At 30.8% G+C, this 17,550-nt stretch overlaps 1 protein-coding gene across 11 annotated transcripts; it reads right to left on the bottom strand.

Annotated features, from left to right (window-relative positions):
• Window positions 1-568: 568 nt before the first annotated feature.
• Window positions 569-16,520, bottom strand: LOC143229235 (major facilitator superfamily domain-containing protein 9-like). Of its 11 annotated transcripts, none has more exons than XM_076461273.1 (7): window positions 15,976-16,520; window positions 11,535-11,676; window positions 10,151-10,238; window positions 9,861-9,904; window positions 7,004-7,133; window positions 5,860-6,069; window positions 569-1,377 (listed from the first exon to the last, which is right to left on the bottom strand). In XM_076461273.1, the coding sequence occupies exons 3-7, from the start codon at window positions 10,218-10,220 to the stop codon at window positions 704-706; spliced, it is 1,128 nt and encodes a 375-aa protein (XP_076317388.1). In that variant the 5' UTR covers window positions 10,221-10,238; window positions 11,535-11,676; window positions 15,976-16,520; the 3' UTR covers window positions 569-703. The 11 variants fall into 11 exon arrangements, with proteins under 11 accessions (XP_076317388.1, XP_076317380.1, XP_076317383.1 ...); XM_076461265.1 differs by having other exon boundaries at window positions 11,009-11,676; window positions 15,976-16,509; XM_076461268.1 differs by having other exon boundaries at window positions 11,332-11,676; window positions 15,976-16,509.
• Window positions 16,521-17,550: the final 1,030 nt, after the last annotated feature.

Raw genomic sequence — 17,550 nt, 5'->3', positions numbered from 1 at the left:
ATGCTAATTTATTCAATAAACAATGCAGATTTAACTTTGTGTATATACTTCAGAAATAATTCTCGTATATTTGTTTCACAAACTATTGAGTAAAATGGTGATATATTCTTCACCTAAAACATTCTATTTTCCAGTATTTTTTCTGTGGCTAAATTGAATGAATGATTCCAATACCTGGAATCAAACTGACAAACCTACAGTACTCTAATTAGGACAATATAAAGAAACCTATTAAATCCAAACCTTGCAGGTATTTTGTCATTGTCATAATTTCACAGTTTTCGACTTGTATAAATTCATATAACTATATAGTGCATATCACAATGTGCAGAAATTTTCTTTCAATACATCTGTTCTTTCAATATAAAGTTAAGTACTAATTAACCTTGTCAAACATAAATTATACTTATGGAACCATCATTATTATAGTATAATAGTTTTAAAATCATGTATACAGACAATGAGCTTCTGGCAGATACACATTTTCTAGACACCTTTTCTTTCTCTCCCTTACTGAGAATTACAAACTTCAAATCACATGTGATGTTATAAAGGCAATATATACATATCAATGCATTAACATTTAATTCCAACAATCTCCATAAAAATGACATGGAAGACTTGGTATTTACAATTAACAAGGAAATATGTAAGTCAAAAAGCAACAATAACATTTATTTTATTGTTTACACTATATATGTGATCAGTCTTTCTTCAGACCTGCAATTGTTTGTTTCTTGCTCATCATGGAAAGAATAATGGCTCCAACTGCAGCACTTCCTGCTCCACTGACTCCTGGCCCATGGACAGAGATGCTTTGAGCAAATCCTGCAACAAGGGGAGAGAGCAGACGCCCCATAGATGTAATACTTTGTCCAAGACCTACAACTGACCCAATCTCATCTTTATGGCACCTATCAACAGTGATCTTTGTAATGGAAACTCGACCAACAGCGTTACTTATGCATAATGGTACTAAGAAGCACATAAGTATCAATGTAGTGGGTGCATAGGTCAACCCAACAAGAGATAATGTTTGTATGACTGCTACAAACAGCAGAAGTTTTGTCTGATACTGGTACCAGTGTGTCAAAGTACCAACAAAGAAGCCAGAAACTGCACTTACAATTCCTTGGAAAGAAATTAGATAACCCACAGTTTTAGCACTAAAATTAAACGTATATTCAAGTAACAAAGCAAAATTGCTACGGTAAATGAGTACAGCAAAACTTAGGAAGAAGCGTACCAACAAGTGATCCCAATGGTTCAACCACTTAATCTGCCTAATAAAATGGATGATCTGCATAACTCCTGCATTTTCTTGTGCTTTACTGGTGTTGATAGGCTTCACATCAGGTATTAAAAGCCAAACTAGCCCTGAAAAAGAAATAATACTAACATAGAAGCATATATTTTACAAAACATATTTAATGCTAAAACCTAAGTAAGAGCAAAAACTATCACATTATCAATTATAATTTGGTTGATTTAACCAAGGCACTTTATTGTAAATTACAAGTTAAAATAATAACATCCAAAATTGTTCATATTTAGCAGTATGAAAACAATACTTTTATAATTTAAGCTTTTATCAAATTTATTTTACAGTGAAATTTTACTTTAAGAATTGTATGTTTATTTGTTTCTTCTTGTAACAAAAGTGTACATATTTTCCATGTTTATTCTAGACATAGTTCTTTTGTTTTATGTAATCAAAGTGTTTATGGCTTTCTTCCAGGGATATAAAATATGTTACTCAACTTCAAGCATTCATCTTGAAGTATACTCAAGTTAGAGTAAAAAACGTATGTACTAAATAAGTACTAAAGTAACAAAGGTAAAAAGTACACTTATCTGCAGTTCATGAAATCTAGAAACAAAACACAGCATAAATTACAGGGATACAGAAGTATTCATAATGCATTTAAAAATGAACAGTTTATGAATATATGGGCAAAGATTTCCATCACCTTCAAGAGAAATGATTGAGTGCGATATCCTGAACACACGAGCTACCATGATAAAGAAGCGACGTTTGTAACTTGGCCAGCCACTAGAGGGATGGCAAGCCCACTGATGTAAGAAATGCACATAATTGGTTGAGTTCGAATGCATGTCCTGCATTTTAAGTTCCTGCCCATAAATGAGTTTTCAGAATAGTAACAAAATGTATAAAATGAAAGGCAGTAATTCTCTTAAAATTACTTAAGTTTGAGTAGAAGTATTTGAAAATATAAATAGTTTTTAAAAAGTAAATACTGAAAAAAGTTACTCAAAGTAACTTGTTGTTTAATGTTTCAATGACTTGCTTAATGAACAAGTAATATATTTTGAGGGTTCCTACTAGGACCAATGTTTATCTTTCATACTACTCTGTTATCAAGAATAAGCATGGCTTGAAAGTCATCCAAAGTCAGACTAATCCTGCACAACAGGTACAGTGTATATATATGACAGTCTCCTCTGTTTCCGTTTCCTCGAACACCTTAATTCACAGCATTAGTAAATTAAGTTTCTTTGTGAAACTATATGTGAATCAAATCACACTCTTTCCAGTTATTTTTATAAACTATAACACCTCTGGTTTGCCTAAATTTGTTAGGTCTTTTACTAAATTAGGTATATTCATTCTCTTTTTAGTACAAGTAAGCTTACTTATTCTTCACTAAACAATGCCTACATTCAATGCTTGACTTGTTCGACCCTACACTCAAGATTTTTTCTCTTAGAATCTTACAAACTGCAATGCCTGTCATTACATTCACTGAAAAAAGTTGCTCATTTTTTTTGTTAATCAAACTTGATAACCTAAACCACAATAGTGCTTAATATAAATAAGTGCAAGGGCAGATCTAGCCTTTTAATATGGAGATTCTTGACTATATATTTGTGAGGCAAGATGTTTTTGTTTTGTCCTGTTTGTTTTAATCTTTTAAGGAAAAGTTTGCAATCTGGTGTATTTTCAAAAACATTAAGCACATTTAATGCAATATTGGTATAGAAGCAATATAAAAACGTGGTAAAACAATCCGCATAGAATATGATCATTGAATAAACACAGGTTTCAAAACAATCAACACTGTACAATTAGGTGACATTTAAATTGTTGATGCACCAATATTTTTTGAATCAATCTTGAAAGAGCTAAATTTTATGACTGATTTACATTAAATCAGTTAACTGAAGTGCATTAAACTTACAAGTTATTGTTAGTTCGATGTAGTACTGGTAAAAATAATGAAGACTGCTTTATGATTCATGTCTTGTATATTAATGTAAGTGTTGAAGACTGCTTTATGATTCATGTCTTGTATATTAATGTAAGTGTTATGCTTCATATATATCTCTAGTCTGCATGGTATTTCTTCACTTGAGTATACTGCAAGTGAGATATAGCTTTTTAAACTCAGTATCTCTCTAGTCAGCCTGATACTTTCTCATGAGTTTATTTCTAGTCAATATATGGCCTCTTGACCAAAGTATATCCAATCCAGTTAGCATAGTACCTTCTCATGTGGGTTTATTTCTAGTTGGTATACGTATTTTTTACCCAAGTATATATCTATTCACCAAGGTATCTCCACACATGGGTTAATTTGTAACCAGTATACAGCCTCTTGACATTAGTATACTTCTAGTGAGCATGATACTTCATCACATGGGTTTATTTCTAATTAGGACACCAGTTGTTGACTTGAGTAAATTTCTATTCAATACAATACATCTTTATATGGGGTTATCTCTAATCAGTATAGTACCACTTTACACAAGTATCTCTAGTAAGTACAGTATAACTTTAATCTCTACCTACTGTACATGTATTTACAAGAGTTAGTCTCTCCTCCGAAATTTTAGTACTTGCATCATATCCGATTTATGTACTAACAACAAAAGACAATGCATAATGAAGAACAAAAGAATGGTTTGATTTTTTCAGTAAGTAGACATTTTGGCTTCTGTAATTCTCTTTATTTTAAAGGACTGAATAAAGTTTTTCAAAGCTTTTCCATTTTGGAATTGTAATGAAGAGAAAAAAGTTTACTCGTTAAAAACATTTTACTGACCATTTTAATGTTTCTTTAAAATTCAAGTGAAAGCCTATAGGAAGTGAAATGTTTAATAAAAAGAAATCCAGAGGCTTGAAGGCATACTTCAGATTTATAGTATGCTGTGGGTGATTTGTGGAAAAATTATGGTTATGAAGGACAAGTAAAGCATTTTTTGAAAATAACATTCACAGTCTATGGAATTTGTGTATTGTTTCAAGGTAATATAATTTTCAACATTAGAACTATTTTACTGCTGAAGTTAATTTAAAAACTTCTTTTAACTATGTTTTGACTTCAGATTGTTAGCAAAAATTGATTGGATAACCTGAATTTAAAACAACCAATGAATATATGACTTTTATATTTATTTATATTTAAGTTATAAAGATTATATTTCAAAAAAGTATTTAGTTGTGTTGGATATACACAAAGACTGCTTAGTGCACAAGTTATTATTTAGTTCATTTAATGATTATTTAGTTTTCATAACAATAGTAATGGTAAGAGTATTATATGTTTTGTGTGTGTGTGTGTCTTCAACTGTTGTAAATTATTTTCATATTACTCACATATTCTGTATATGTTTCTCAGTGCCTTAAGTGTGTATTATTAAATCATAGCATCTTGTAGTTTATGGAAAGTTCTAGACCTCTGTTTGGCAATGTATGTATAGGTGACCAAGTGAGCACAAGTAATGTAAATTAAAGTGAAATTAAACTATGAAGTTGTAAGTTCAGTCATAATGGCAACACTTAAAGTGAGTAATAAGAGATAAAGGAGAGTAACTTGTCTTGTCAAAGGACATTCTAAGGTAACTGAACCTGCCTGTGTGGACTCTAATGAAAAAGGAACAATTGTTTGAAATTCTGGATACAACTGTGGTAACTCATGGGATAACGTAAGTGAACCTATCTCAGACTGCGTAATAAGAAACAGAACAGAGAAAAATAGTTCATTTTGTCAGTTGTGTCCTAAAAGTACCTTAACTAGTCTGTATGAACTTTTGACAAGAAATGGAATAACTTAAAGCTTTAGATATAACTTTGATAATCAAGAGTGAAATTAATTTTTGTATATAAATGTGATTTGTTTTGAATATGTATTATGTTAAAACAGGTAGACTGCATGCTTCCATTTATTGTTGACATTTATCACTAGCATGTCACAGACACCTACTGTAAAAGAATCCCAGCCCCTCTTCAAAACCTAACAAGAAGTTTTATGTTTTTTATAGTTTTAATACTGGAGAGTAGTTTGTGATCTATGAAGTGGTAAAATAAAGAAAGTTTGGTAAAGCAGAAAATATTAAAATTTTGTTATGCAGATTCCATACTCACCTCACACTGAATTACAGTTTATACACATATAAAGAGAGAGATTTCCATACAAAGTTGTAATTAATAATCAAAGCAAATTAATTACCTTGTCCATTAACAATTGTTTTTTTAAGAGCTGACAAATGAAACTGTTTATGTACACACATGGTAAAATCTAAACTATGTGATATAAGTAAAGATAAGGAACTGACAAAAATGTTTCAACCTACTCTGAAAAAAAATAAGCTTCTGTTTTCTTACCATTATCCAAGTTCAACACATCAACTTAATATATAAAAACTTAAATATACTAAACTTTGTATTTTGGGTAATTAATATATTACTAATAATAAGAAAAAAATTTTTTTATAAATGTAAATAAACGAGTAATTTATCATTACAAAACATCTGGAATCAATCCCATAATATGAAGCATAATACAACCTATAAACTTCAGAAATAACAGCAGGACAAAAACAACAACAAAATCTTACCACCACACAATAAAAAGACAGATGCTCCAATTGTGCACACCCAGAAAAATCCATGAGGAGCTTCAGCTAAATGTCCTCCTATTGGTGGACCTACAATAAAGCCAAGGCTAGACATAGCATTGAAACGACCAAACACACCAGATTCTGTATTGTGAAGAGAGACATCAGCAAGATAGGCTCTACATAATGTTTGAGAATGCTTGAATAATCCTAGAATGAAAACATTCATATTTATTTCTCTTTTACATGTGTAGTAAATGCACTAATGTGTAGGACTATCACACAATATTAGCTATAATTAAAGGTGAAAATATAGACCTTTAGGCAAGTGCACATTTGTGAATCTGATCCCACATGGGATTGACAGTAATTATTTAAATTTGTAAGCCATATACTGATGCAAGTTCCTAAATATGTATTGCACAATCACTTTTTTTTCTTGTCAAAATATGCCAACTTTATCTCTGTTGCACGTTTTGCATCTTAATGCATGACTATTTTGTCCACTACACAAGTAGTATCTAATTTACAATAACTATTTACTTTTTAATCCACAAGAACTTTTAGTAAGAGCTTAGTGTTTAGCCTAGTTTGTATAATAAATAACACAAGAATATATGAAGGACAGTAACAATTGTGTTTATAAGAACTATAGGTGATTTGTAAAGATGTCAAGAAACAATATAAAAACCCTGAATGTCTCTTCAGTTTTGGTTTTTTTCAAAACAAAAAGTTGTTTTTGTATTTTTTCATATTAATTCATGATTAATTTTAAGAAGTCACAGCCCACTGAAATATAGTTTTGAAGAAGAATGCTCAGAATAGGATATACTGAAAAAGTTACAAATGAAGAAGTGTTAGAAGGGGCAGAAGCAAAAAAATCACTTATCAAAAAAACAACAATAAAAGATAGTTAAAATTCCCAGGGCTTGTTTATCCATTAAGAAGGTTTAGAATATCAAATACTGACAAGAAAGACTGAGAAAATGATTATATTATCATCCAGTTAACTCAAGAGAAGAAATGATGGAGAGCCATGATCACCCACATATGCTCACAGCCTAGGCACAAGAAAGAGAGAATGATTAATTAACCTTGGGTGCAAGGCATGACTCTTGTTAGTTCAATGCCACATTCCGCCTACCTGCCATGACTCGAGCCAAAATAACAAAACTCAGATCAGGAGCTACACCAAGTAAAGCATAACTGGTCCCACTGACAAGAAAGCAGATCTGAAGAACAAACTTTCTCCCTCTGACATCACTCCAGCTACCCTGTAGAAGAACAGTTTTGTTCAGTTATACACATATGAAGGCTTGACTACAAAATTGTTATTCTGTTTATAAAGACAAATATTTCATTTATCAACACTACATTAACAACAATACTTTTCTAATGTAAGAAAAAAAAACCTCTGTGTAGGCCTGTTGGTGCGATGAGGGAGGGAGGAGCAGAGGGGTCAGTTAAGTGTGTCTTCACTGTCTTTTCTAGCTGATATGTCTGATGACAATATATATTTTCTACTCATCACTGTATTCATCTAACACTCACTGTTTTTTGACCTACTGCAAGTTGTTGAAGCACATGCTTCTTTCATGTTTATCTGAGGATAACTGAGGGCTGCAGTCTTTGTCTAGTTATTTACAGATATCAAGAGACAACAGAGTATCAACTGGGATTTCAAACAGTGGCAAAAAAAACAGATGTCATATGACACACAGAGCAGCTAACTAGAGTAACATTACATGATGCACAGAGCAGCAAAAGGGTTAAATAACATTATTGTAAAAATTTTAAACTTGAGTTTTTATTTAATCTTATTTTTAACTAAAAGATTACATTACATTATTTAAGTTGTAATGAAACTGAGAAACAACCTGTATTTTTAAGATAACTAATTTCAAATGAAAAACTACTTGAATTAAACTACTATCATAGCATGATAATAACATTTGTTTAATAATTAGAGAAGAGTAAACATTTTATATGCACAAGCTAGTTTTGTTTATATTATGATGTTACAACTAAATAGCTTCAGTAAATTGTCAACTTATATTTTTAACAAGTTATTTGATGTTTGGAAGAATTTCTAGTTAAAAACAAATATTTTCATAAATTTTCAAAAATAAAAATAAGGCTTTTCAATATGTCTTAAGTAGCTCTTGGATATAATACAAGTATATTGAAATTAAATTACCATACAACAGTTTTCAGTGCAATGAAGGATCTTAATGTAAATGTCATGTCTCTTGATACAAGTATTGTCTTTTTGCTGCACCAAAAACATCAACTGGTAATTCAGTTTTATAACTTTTGCATAAATTGACTTTAAAAAAATCCAATTAATACAGTTCTGCTACAACTTGAAAGAACCATACTGATTAATCATTTCTACAGTGCCTGATAAAATTAAAGGAATATCATGTTTAAAGATAAGTTAATGAAATGAGATACTGCATTGTTTTTGTGCTTTAATGAATATATGGCTTTTAAATGTAGGTTTTAAAATACGTTTTCTTTGCTCAAATAAATGTCAGGCATACACATGTACATTTTATGTGCATTAGAATACTTCAGGTCAGTGATGTATTAAAGTTTTTTCCATCAATAGACCTAACCAGAAGTGCTGTTCCCAACCAAGCTCCATGAATTGGACATAGTCTTAACCAAGTGGTATAAAACACTTTATAGATCTTGGTTTCAATACTAAAATACATGTCAGTTAACATACACAAAAAAAATGCTAAAAAAGGTTGTTAGTGTTGTGTTCACTACATTTTTTTTTTTTTTTTTTTTAAATGATGTTGCCAGGATTTTTCCACCCCCTAAAATTTGCTACTATGGGTCTAGACCTGGTTGGCCTGTGCAGAAAAATATATTGCAAAGTTAGTTATAGCATGCAGTAAATCTTCCTGTTTGAGTCTTTATACCTAAAATAAACCAAAATTAAAAGATGTTGCTTTCAAATATGTAACATTCCTCTGTTTATTATATAAAGTTATTACTTTATTTCCACTGATAACAAAGCTGAAATAATGCATGAGCCAACTAATTGATAGAGTTCAAATTCTTGTTGACAGTCATAAATTATTACACAGGTTCCCAACAGAAAGCTGATACTTTTTCCATGTTATAACTGCATTCATAGAATGGAGCAAAATAGTTCATGCTCTTTTAGAAACAGGGTAAACTCTATTTACAAGCATTTTAGAATCATCAAGTAAATAGTAAAAACACTATAATATTTGCTAATTATATTATTTAATGATGTGGCCAAATATATTTTCTTTGTAAACAACCAATAATTTCCCATGGGATAATGGAAAAAAAAAAAAACTTTCAATTTACTACATCACTAGGTGCCTGAAAGTGTTTTTTTAAACAAATGTGGGCAAGTTATTTTTTGTTCTAACTTGTCCTAGACAAGTAATCTAAAAAATAAATCAAAAACTGTTCTTTAATGGTGAGGATAAGTGATTCTAAATTCTGTTAGCCTTGTAGACACATTTATTTGAAACCTTTATGTAATGACCCAATTATTTGCAAACCAAAAGCAACAGCCTAGTTGAACCAAGTGGCTCCTCATTATCCTATAGAAATACAATGAAAACTGATTGAAAAAAAAAGTAAAATACAAAGTATCTAAGTTATTTAGACATGGCAACTAGTACTAAACATTTTAATACAATGGTATAATAATAACCACTAAATGACATTTAAAGCAATGGGATGATTACAAACAATCATTAGCTACCTTTACAATAAAAAAAATAAAACTACTAAATATTACAGTGACTCCTTGTATAATAATTTGGAATATCGTGTGTGTGTGTGTGTGTGTGTGTGTGTGTGTGTGTGTGTGTGTGTGTGTGTGTGTGTGTGTGTGTGTGAGAGAGAGAGAGAGAGAGAGAATTTGCATGCAGTTAGAAGCTCTTTTGGTTCAGCTGTTTCTTATACTATCTAGAAATAGTAACATAAGAATACAACACCAGTCAGCTTACCACTAGAGGGCTGGAAAACAGCTGAAGTCCCCCATACAATGACCCTGAAAAAAAAACAATAATAAATAATGGTATCTGTCAAATTGTACAACTGGAAAATAGTAATAACAAACAAATACTATTTTAGTCTATTTATATGTTTCTCACTTATTTAAATTTCATTGGTTTAAAATTAACAGTTCCACTTCAAGTGTTTTCAGAAGTTAAATAAGCTATTTTTTTTTTAATTATACTAAGTTCAATTATAAGAAGAAAAGTCATGATTGAATTACAACTTTTGGTTGACTCACCAATGATCCCAGCAAAGAAATGTGATGCTCCCATGTTTCGAGCATAAGTCAGAAGCAATGGGAATATCATACTGACAGCTGCTAAATCCTACAATGATATAAAATGTTATAAAGATGAAATATGTTAAAAGAGCACACTAATTTATCACACTATATCAAGTTAGTGTACAGTGCAGTAACTAGTAATTTGTTTTTTAAAATAGAATTCCCCATCACCATCAAACCCCACTCAGTTTTTATTTGAATTGATACATCTAGCAGCAAAAGAAACATTAATTAATAACAAGTACAATTCCTATTGTTACAACCGTCTGATTTTGAAAGATGTTTGCAATTCAGTGGGGTAAAAAAGCTTCTCAGCAGACAACCCATAATCTGGTATTATTCAACTATTAAGTAACCAACTGATGAGACTAACTACAGTACTGTCTAGAAAAAATATGGGATAGATCAACTAATAAAACCACTAAATGATTAATAAGGAATTCAAAAACAAAGTGGATATAGGCAACCTGTAAAAGAAGATGTTAACATTAACAGAGGATATGTGACAATTTGAGTTTTAAAAATGAAAAAGTTTTGTGAAACAAAGCATAACGTATGACATGAGGTACACTGAATTTAAATGGAAAGTAAAAATGATTTAAACTAACACTGAGAAAGCAAAGTTCACAAAGAGAGATATTTTTTTGAAAAGAATCTGCATAAGGATCAAGGGAGAAGATTTATTAGCTACACAGGGTGCTACACAATTCTTGTAAGATATGCATGGCCCAAGAATATATCTAAAACTAAAATACTACATATTAAAAAAAAAAAGTTTAAAGCCAAAGAATGACAAACCAAAGAGTTGCTCACTGAGATATAACAGATGCCCAACACGATTTTCTCAGAAAGATTTTGAACAAGAAAATCTACCTTCCTAACATCATTGTAAGGAGCAATTAACCATGCCCTAGGATATATAAAACAACTAAAATGCAGATGTCATGAAGTCCCCTTTCCTCAAGGCTAGTTGGCTTAAACTGTCCCAAATGTCTCTTGGGGCCATGTAATACCTTGGTCATCCACTGTGCATGATACAGTATTCAAAGTGCTACAAACTGTACTCCTTGAGTAGATATGCCACAAAGACAGACTATGGGTAGTTTGAGAAGATAATAATCTGTAGCTTGGCTGACCTGATGTTATCTTGTAGCAAATTTAGTGACACTGTCCTTGATTTCCTCCATGGTTTTTGCAACTCCATCATGATCAGCTGCAGTTTCATAACTGGATTGGTTCATGTATTCTCAGAATTGCTGGAATCAATTGAAAATTGTAATTTCTGGATCCTGAGAAAACTTTGTAGTTCTTGAAAACACATTCCAGGATAAGTTCTTACCAAATATTTGTTCTAACAGCACACATACTCCATTTCTGAGCAGTGTTGTTTGCTATTGTGTCAATACACATTGCCTTTTCCTAGTCAGTAACTCCCCACTCTTCCAGCAAATGTTTCGCAGCAGAAACTTGAGCCTCGAGTGCTAGAAATAAACTTTAGAATGTTTAGAATATACAGATATAATGCAAGTTACAATGTAAAATTTCATCTACCTTGAGTAACCCCTAAATGTTATTCAATCTGGATAATATTTGATGTAAAATTACTTGATTATATACTAGAACAAAATTAGGGAATAGAGAGTGACAGAGTTGTAAATCAAAACTTTAAAAGTAAGAACCATCTTAAATTAACTAATTGTTATTTAAAATAAAAATAAGGAAAATTGTAATTCATACCTGAATAAAATTTACTTTATTTTTTCTCTTAAGTAGCCAATAGCTTTGAATAAAAAGTAAATATCTAATAGTAGTATTTTTTTCAACACATCTCACAAGTGAGTTAGCATGCCACTAAAAGTCGCATGCCACAATTCATTCTTAAAGCACTTAACAAATTGAATATTCAAGCTTAGTGGCAGACTAATTCTTCCACAGACGAGTATTTCAAGTGCGAGTTTGGAAAGATTTTAAAATTTTGTAGATGAATGCAAAAGATTATTCTTAATATGGATTAAATTTTTCTAACTTTTATTGTAAATGATAGCTCACTTCAGTGAGTTAAATAGACATCTGTTGTCTCTTCCTGTTAAGTGCAAAAACAATCATAATTTGTACTTAAATTGAAAGCAAACACTTTTCTTTTCTCAAGTGACATTAAACTGCAACATAACTATTTTTTGCAATATGTAAAGCTTCAGAAATTTCTGTCTGTTAAAACTGGTACATACAAATCCACACCTACTCTCTTTAAGAGTAACTGGTATTTCATACAATGATCAATCAAACTTATCCAAAATTAATAAAATCAAATAATTACAGAGTAAAATTCGTCCAAGTTCTAAAACTTGAGTGTTGAAAATTTTCTCTTCTGTGACAGAGTATAATGTTAATTATCAGAAGCTAAGCACCATAAAAACATTTGGGAAAAAAAAAGGGTTGAATTCAAATCAATAAGGGAAAAGAAAGAATCTCATACAAAAAGAATAAAGAACAACTTGGTCCTTCAACTTTTTTCTTAAGCTACTGTTTATTATCTCTAATGATATGGTATATATAATTTAAGGTTGTATCTACAGAAATACTGTACACCAGTACACAAAGTTATAATTTCATTATATAAAACATGAGTCTGGCATTATGAGGAGCACTGTATTCAGGCTTTGGCTCATTAGCTTTGGAAAGACACTGAATTGTTAAAATGGTTCAGAAGACTACTACTAGTATAGAGATGGCAGTACAACAACACTAGCCAAGATTGAAAACATACACTACTGAACAGAGCAAATATGTTTAGCAGTTTATATTTTAACAATTGTACAACAAAGACAAAACAAATATGCATATACAACATACAGAGAAAAACATGCATAATAACTACAAAAAATTTCTAACTGTACAAAAAAAAATGCACACAAACATAAGTTTTAAAAAATTTCCAAACAAAAGATACTCTATGCAAGAGCCTTCTGCCCTGTTGTCTTAAAACTAAAATTAGAAAGTCTCTATGGAGGCTATTTGGAAATTTAGAACAGGTACATTTAGCACCAATAACAGATTACATTCCTGTATACAAAGAGTCAAGAGTGCCTGGAACAAAATACCCAGATGTATTGTTGAAGCTCAATCATCTTTAATAAACAGCTTAATGAGATTCTTGGATCAACATTAAATGAGCAAATTGAGTTAAACAGCTTCCTCTAATTTATAACCTATATAATGTTCTTATTTGAAAGTCTTAATCTTGTCTATAATTAAAGCTATCCTAGTTTGTTTTTCTATCTTTACTGGTAACACCTCAACACTTGGTGAAGGTAACCCTGCTTAGTTAATGCTTTTTTTTACGTACTTCTCACTTGCACTTAATTTAGTGGAACCTAAAAAACTAAAAGTGGATACTCTATAGAGATATTCTCTCTTATATGTTTCTGTGACTATTTTGTTTCACTTCAACATTGGATTTAGCATGCCAGCCACTTTTCATGAGCATTCTGACTGCTTGAAACCTTGCTTCTGAAGTGGCTGTCTAAATTAGCCTTTCTTTTTTTTTTTTTTTCTTACCTAAACTCTCATAACTGGACTTAAAAGTTGTTACTCAACACTTAGAAAGTAAGGTGTCTGGTAACTTAGCTGTGCTAAGGATAATCTGGATGATCTATTTAAGTAATATCTTATTTTGCACATCTACCAGTACCATTTACTTTATTTAGACATATCAATGAGGACTGCTTCATCATGTTTTCCAAGAAAACCTATGTGAGAAAATATCCATCATACAACATATTTAATAATAATGTATGCATGTTTAAGATTATTAAAGAAGAATGATAGTGTTGTTTGTGTATTAGTTTTTTTTTTATTTTTTTTTTACTTAATAGTAAAAAAAAAAAAAAATTACAACTACAGTGATACAATTTTGGCAGGCCAAGAGTCATATTCAGCTAAGACAATTTTACTTTTCTAACAGTGGCTGGCTTTTGGGATGGGTTGCTTTCCGATATTGTGAATACAGTAAATTTAAAGAGTTTAATGGAAGGCTTTATAAATATTTGAATGGTATACAAGTTTCTTTTAATAGTTTAGCTTCATGGTTTGGGTCAGCCTAAATGGAACAACAGGTTTCTTGTCCTTAAACTTTGTTATGCTAACATGTTTGTTTCCACTACCTCCAACAGCAACAAATTTATAAGCCAATTATAAATCTTAAGCTTGTGTTCTCTTATCCTATTATCTTCAGAACATATAATTCAAGTCTTTATTCTATCATTCTCATGAATAACCTTATAAAATTTAATAATAAAAATTTTAAACTTTTTTCTCAAGAACCCTTACATCACTGGGAATAATCATGGCAGTTCTCTTCTGAACTCTTAATAAGTCAAAATCGTTTTTTCAGATAATAAGACCTAAACTTTACACAATATTACAAGTGAGAATATTAAAAGAAAGAATTCCCACATCTAACTTGTAAGCAACATGTTCATAAATACATTCTTAAAATTCTAGCTTTACAACTAGCAACATAGCTTCATTAACAGCTGCAGTAGCTTATCCACCACTGTTCTCAGATCCATTCATTCCTTCAACCATGCTACACCATACAGGTTTCTATTTACATCAGGAATGTGTTCCAAATTGTGACAACTGCACTGCCTTAAATTTACTATAATTAAGGTAATTTTGCCTAATATTTGTCAAACTTTCCAACTGATTTCATCATTTACTGGTATCTCAGCATCCTCAATACAGTTAAAAATATCCAAGAGTTTAATACCATCAACTAATTATACCCTGTAACTAAGAAAAAGGAAAGACCCAAGCACTGATCACTTCACTAGATACAAAAGTCCAGTTTAATTGAACTCCATTATATAATGCCACAGTCAAAAAATATCACTTACAAATACGGCAATGTTCATCACAATACAGTTAAAAATGATTCTGCAAATTAACAAAATTTTAAATTAAAACTTTTAAAGATGTTTTAAAAACTTAACCAGTCTAAGCTATGAAATTTAAGGCCATATACTATGATGTATTTTGTTCACACTATTTAACAAAAGACATGAAAGTGTTCAAAGAAGAGTTATATATATGGACATATAGAAATCTTTAGACATATTTTTATTGGAGATAATAAAAGACTTGGGGAGAACAAGAGCAATTCTAAGATTTTGGTTTTAAGGCTGTTGGATTTATAATGTATATATCCAGAGGCCACATAATAATTTCATAAAAAGCAGTTTACTGATGGTAAAGACTACAGTTTCAGGATATGGAAAACTCAGATGTACATTCTAATAGCAGATGCAACCTTACAAGAGTTTACAATTACAAGGGTAATTAATGATTTGTTGAAAATAAAGGATGGATTTAAAATTTCACCTTTTAAAAATCAAATGGTCCCACCTTACCTATATATTATCTTATTAATGGAGTGGTTTGCCTGTGGCATAGAATATCTTCAGGTGTACATTTTAAGAGCTGAAACACTTACGCCATGCAAGGGAAGACTGTACAAGTATGTTAGAGATCATGATTAAATAATTAATTTATAAAAAAGTCAACTTTAGTGTTTAGTGTCACAAGTTTCATTTAATCATTATGGCAAGTTATGAATTAATAAATACACTTACATAATCTACGGGGTGTATTCCAGATTCATAACGTTAACAGGCTAAGACTGGTTTTCTTTTGTTGTATTATTAAAAGTGCACAGAAAACTAATAACTCCGTGCAAACGATAGAATTTTCTTACATTACAGAGTAGTAAAGCCACTTACCAGAAATCCAATTACATATACGCACACATGCACGCTTGTATATTTTTCAAACTTATTTTTCATATTGATTTAAAAAAATTAATATCATTTACATCAAACTAATATTACGGAAATAGATCTCAATCTTTTGTTTTTCAAAAGAAGATTCGTATTATGTGCTGAGGATAAAACCTCAGTAAAATCTCGCGTGCTTACTTTTGTCAGAAATAGTATAGTTCTAATTAAGTTCTAAGCTAGTTAATATATAATAAAGTAATCCTAGAAGAAATATTTCAGCCGTACTCGTAGCATGGACAACACTAATACTAACACCTCATCTGTATACGTTCAGTTAAACCAACAGCACAATATTTTCTGTGTTTAAATTCTGCCAACACTTATAAAGTTCTAGAATCACAATATACTCCTTTTCCTGAATTAAATCACAATGTAACAAGTAAACTCAAAATTTAATATGCTCAGCTTGTTACCATAACAATATATTAAATCATTAGCATCACTCCCCCTAATCCACCCCTCTAGTTACAAAGTCTGTTCTCTGAACCTGAAGATTGAGATACTTTTTATTTTCAAAATGATTTTCGATTTTTGTTTAACTCTGAACATGCTCATCCCAAAAAAAAAACATTTTGCTAAAAAATTGTCTATAAATATATCATACAGAATTTTAGAATGTTTTTTGTATCATGTTTTGCAATAATATTTCTTCTCTTTCTGTTATTGTGATTTTTTAGAGCAAACCTACACAAAACGCTATTTGTCCGTAGTCTACTGTGGGGAACTCCCGATGAGTCAGTGATAAGTTTAGGGACTTCTTGCGCTAAAATTTGGAGTTTCTTTATATTGATTGGGATTTTAGGTCTTAAAGACCTGAGAGGGTCAGGTTCGTTGATTTTTTCCTCTCTCCTGTATGATGTTTAGACAGCTACTGTTGAATTTTTGTGTTGAATACTACATGAGGTGTGGTTTAAAGCATATTTACAACTTCAATTAATTTGTACAGTAAAATCTTCTAAGGCGTAATTGCACGGGACCGAGTAAAATTTCCGGCTTAAGCAGGTTTTTTGGCTTAGACATAGTGAACATGCATTTCCTTAATTATATATAATTTTTGAGCGGAACGTTGTACTTGCTTGGCTCAAGGGAAGTAAGATGTTTGTGAATAATGTTATTATACTATTTATGCTATATTTATTAGAATAAGAACAAAAATAGACATTCAAAATATACATGAGTACACAAAATCTCAATCAAATCTATGTGAAAAAAGTGTCCACTTTTAACTGTTTTGTATTTTTAATGGGCTTTCTCGCGCGATTAAAAGAGAACGCCAATTCTACGGCCTTTATTTGAAGTTCATTTACCACCTTCATTTTTGCATACAATTTGATAGCGTTAATATAATTTAACACTGGCGATGAAGTAGGAATTTCTATTTCGTCACTATCTTTTCCATTTTGTTCATCTTTTGAATCTCTCACACTGTTACCATCTTGCGATTCTATTATAGGTTTTGAATCAATTTCATCAGTCTCTGTTAAAACATTCTTGTAAACAAAACTATCCGTGTTCGCA

This window comes from Tachypleus tridentatus, chromosome 10 (genome assembly GCF_004210375.1).
Source record: "Tachypleus tridentatus isolate NWPU-2018 chromosome 10, ASM421037v1, whole genome shotgun sequence".
Lineage (NCBI taxonomy): Eukaryota > Metazoa > Arthropoda > Merostomata > Xiphosura > Limulidae > Tachypleus > Tachypleus tridentatus.
This window is presented reverse-complemented; position numbering and strand designations above follow the sequence as displayed.

Excerpts from the sequence above, each read along its gene's own strand:
- LOC143229235 (XM_076461263.1), bottom strand. The coding sequence starts at position 16,038 with ATGAAAAATAAGTTTGAAAAATATACAAGCGTGCATGTGTGCGTATAT. Across the intron at positions 9,905-10,150 it reads TTTCTTTGCTGGGATCATTG|GGTCATTGTATGGGGGACTT; the intron begins GTGAGTCAACCA and ends TTTTTTTTTCAG. Across the intron at positions 6,070-7,003 it reads TTTGGCTCGAGTCATGGCAG|GATTATTCAAGCATTCTCAA; the intron begins GTAGGCGGAATG and ends TTTTCATTCTAG.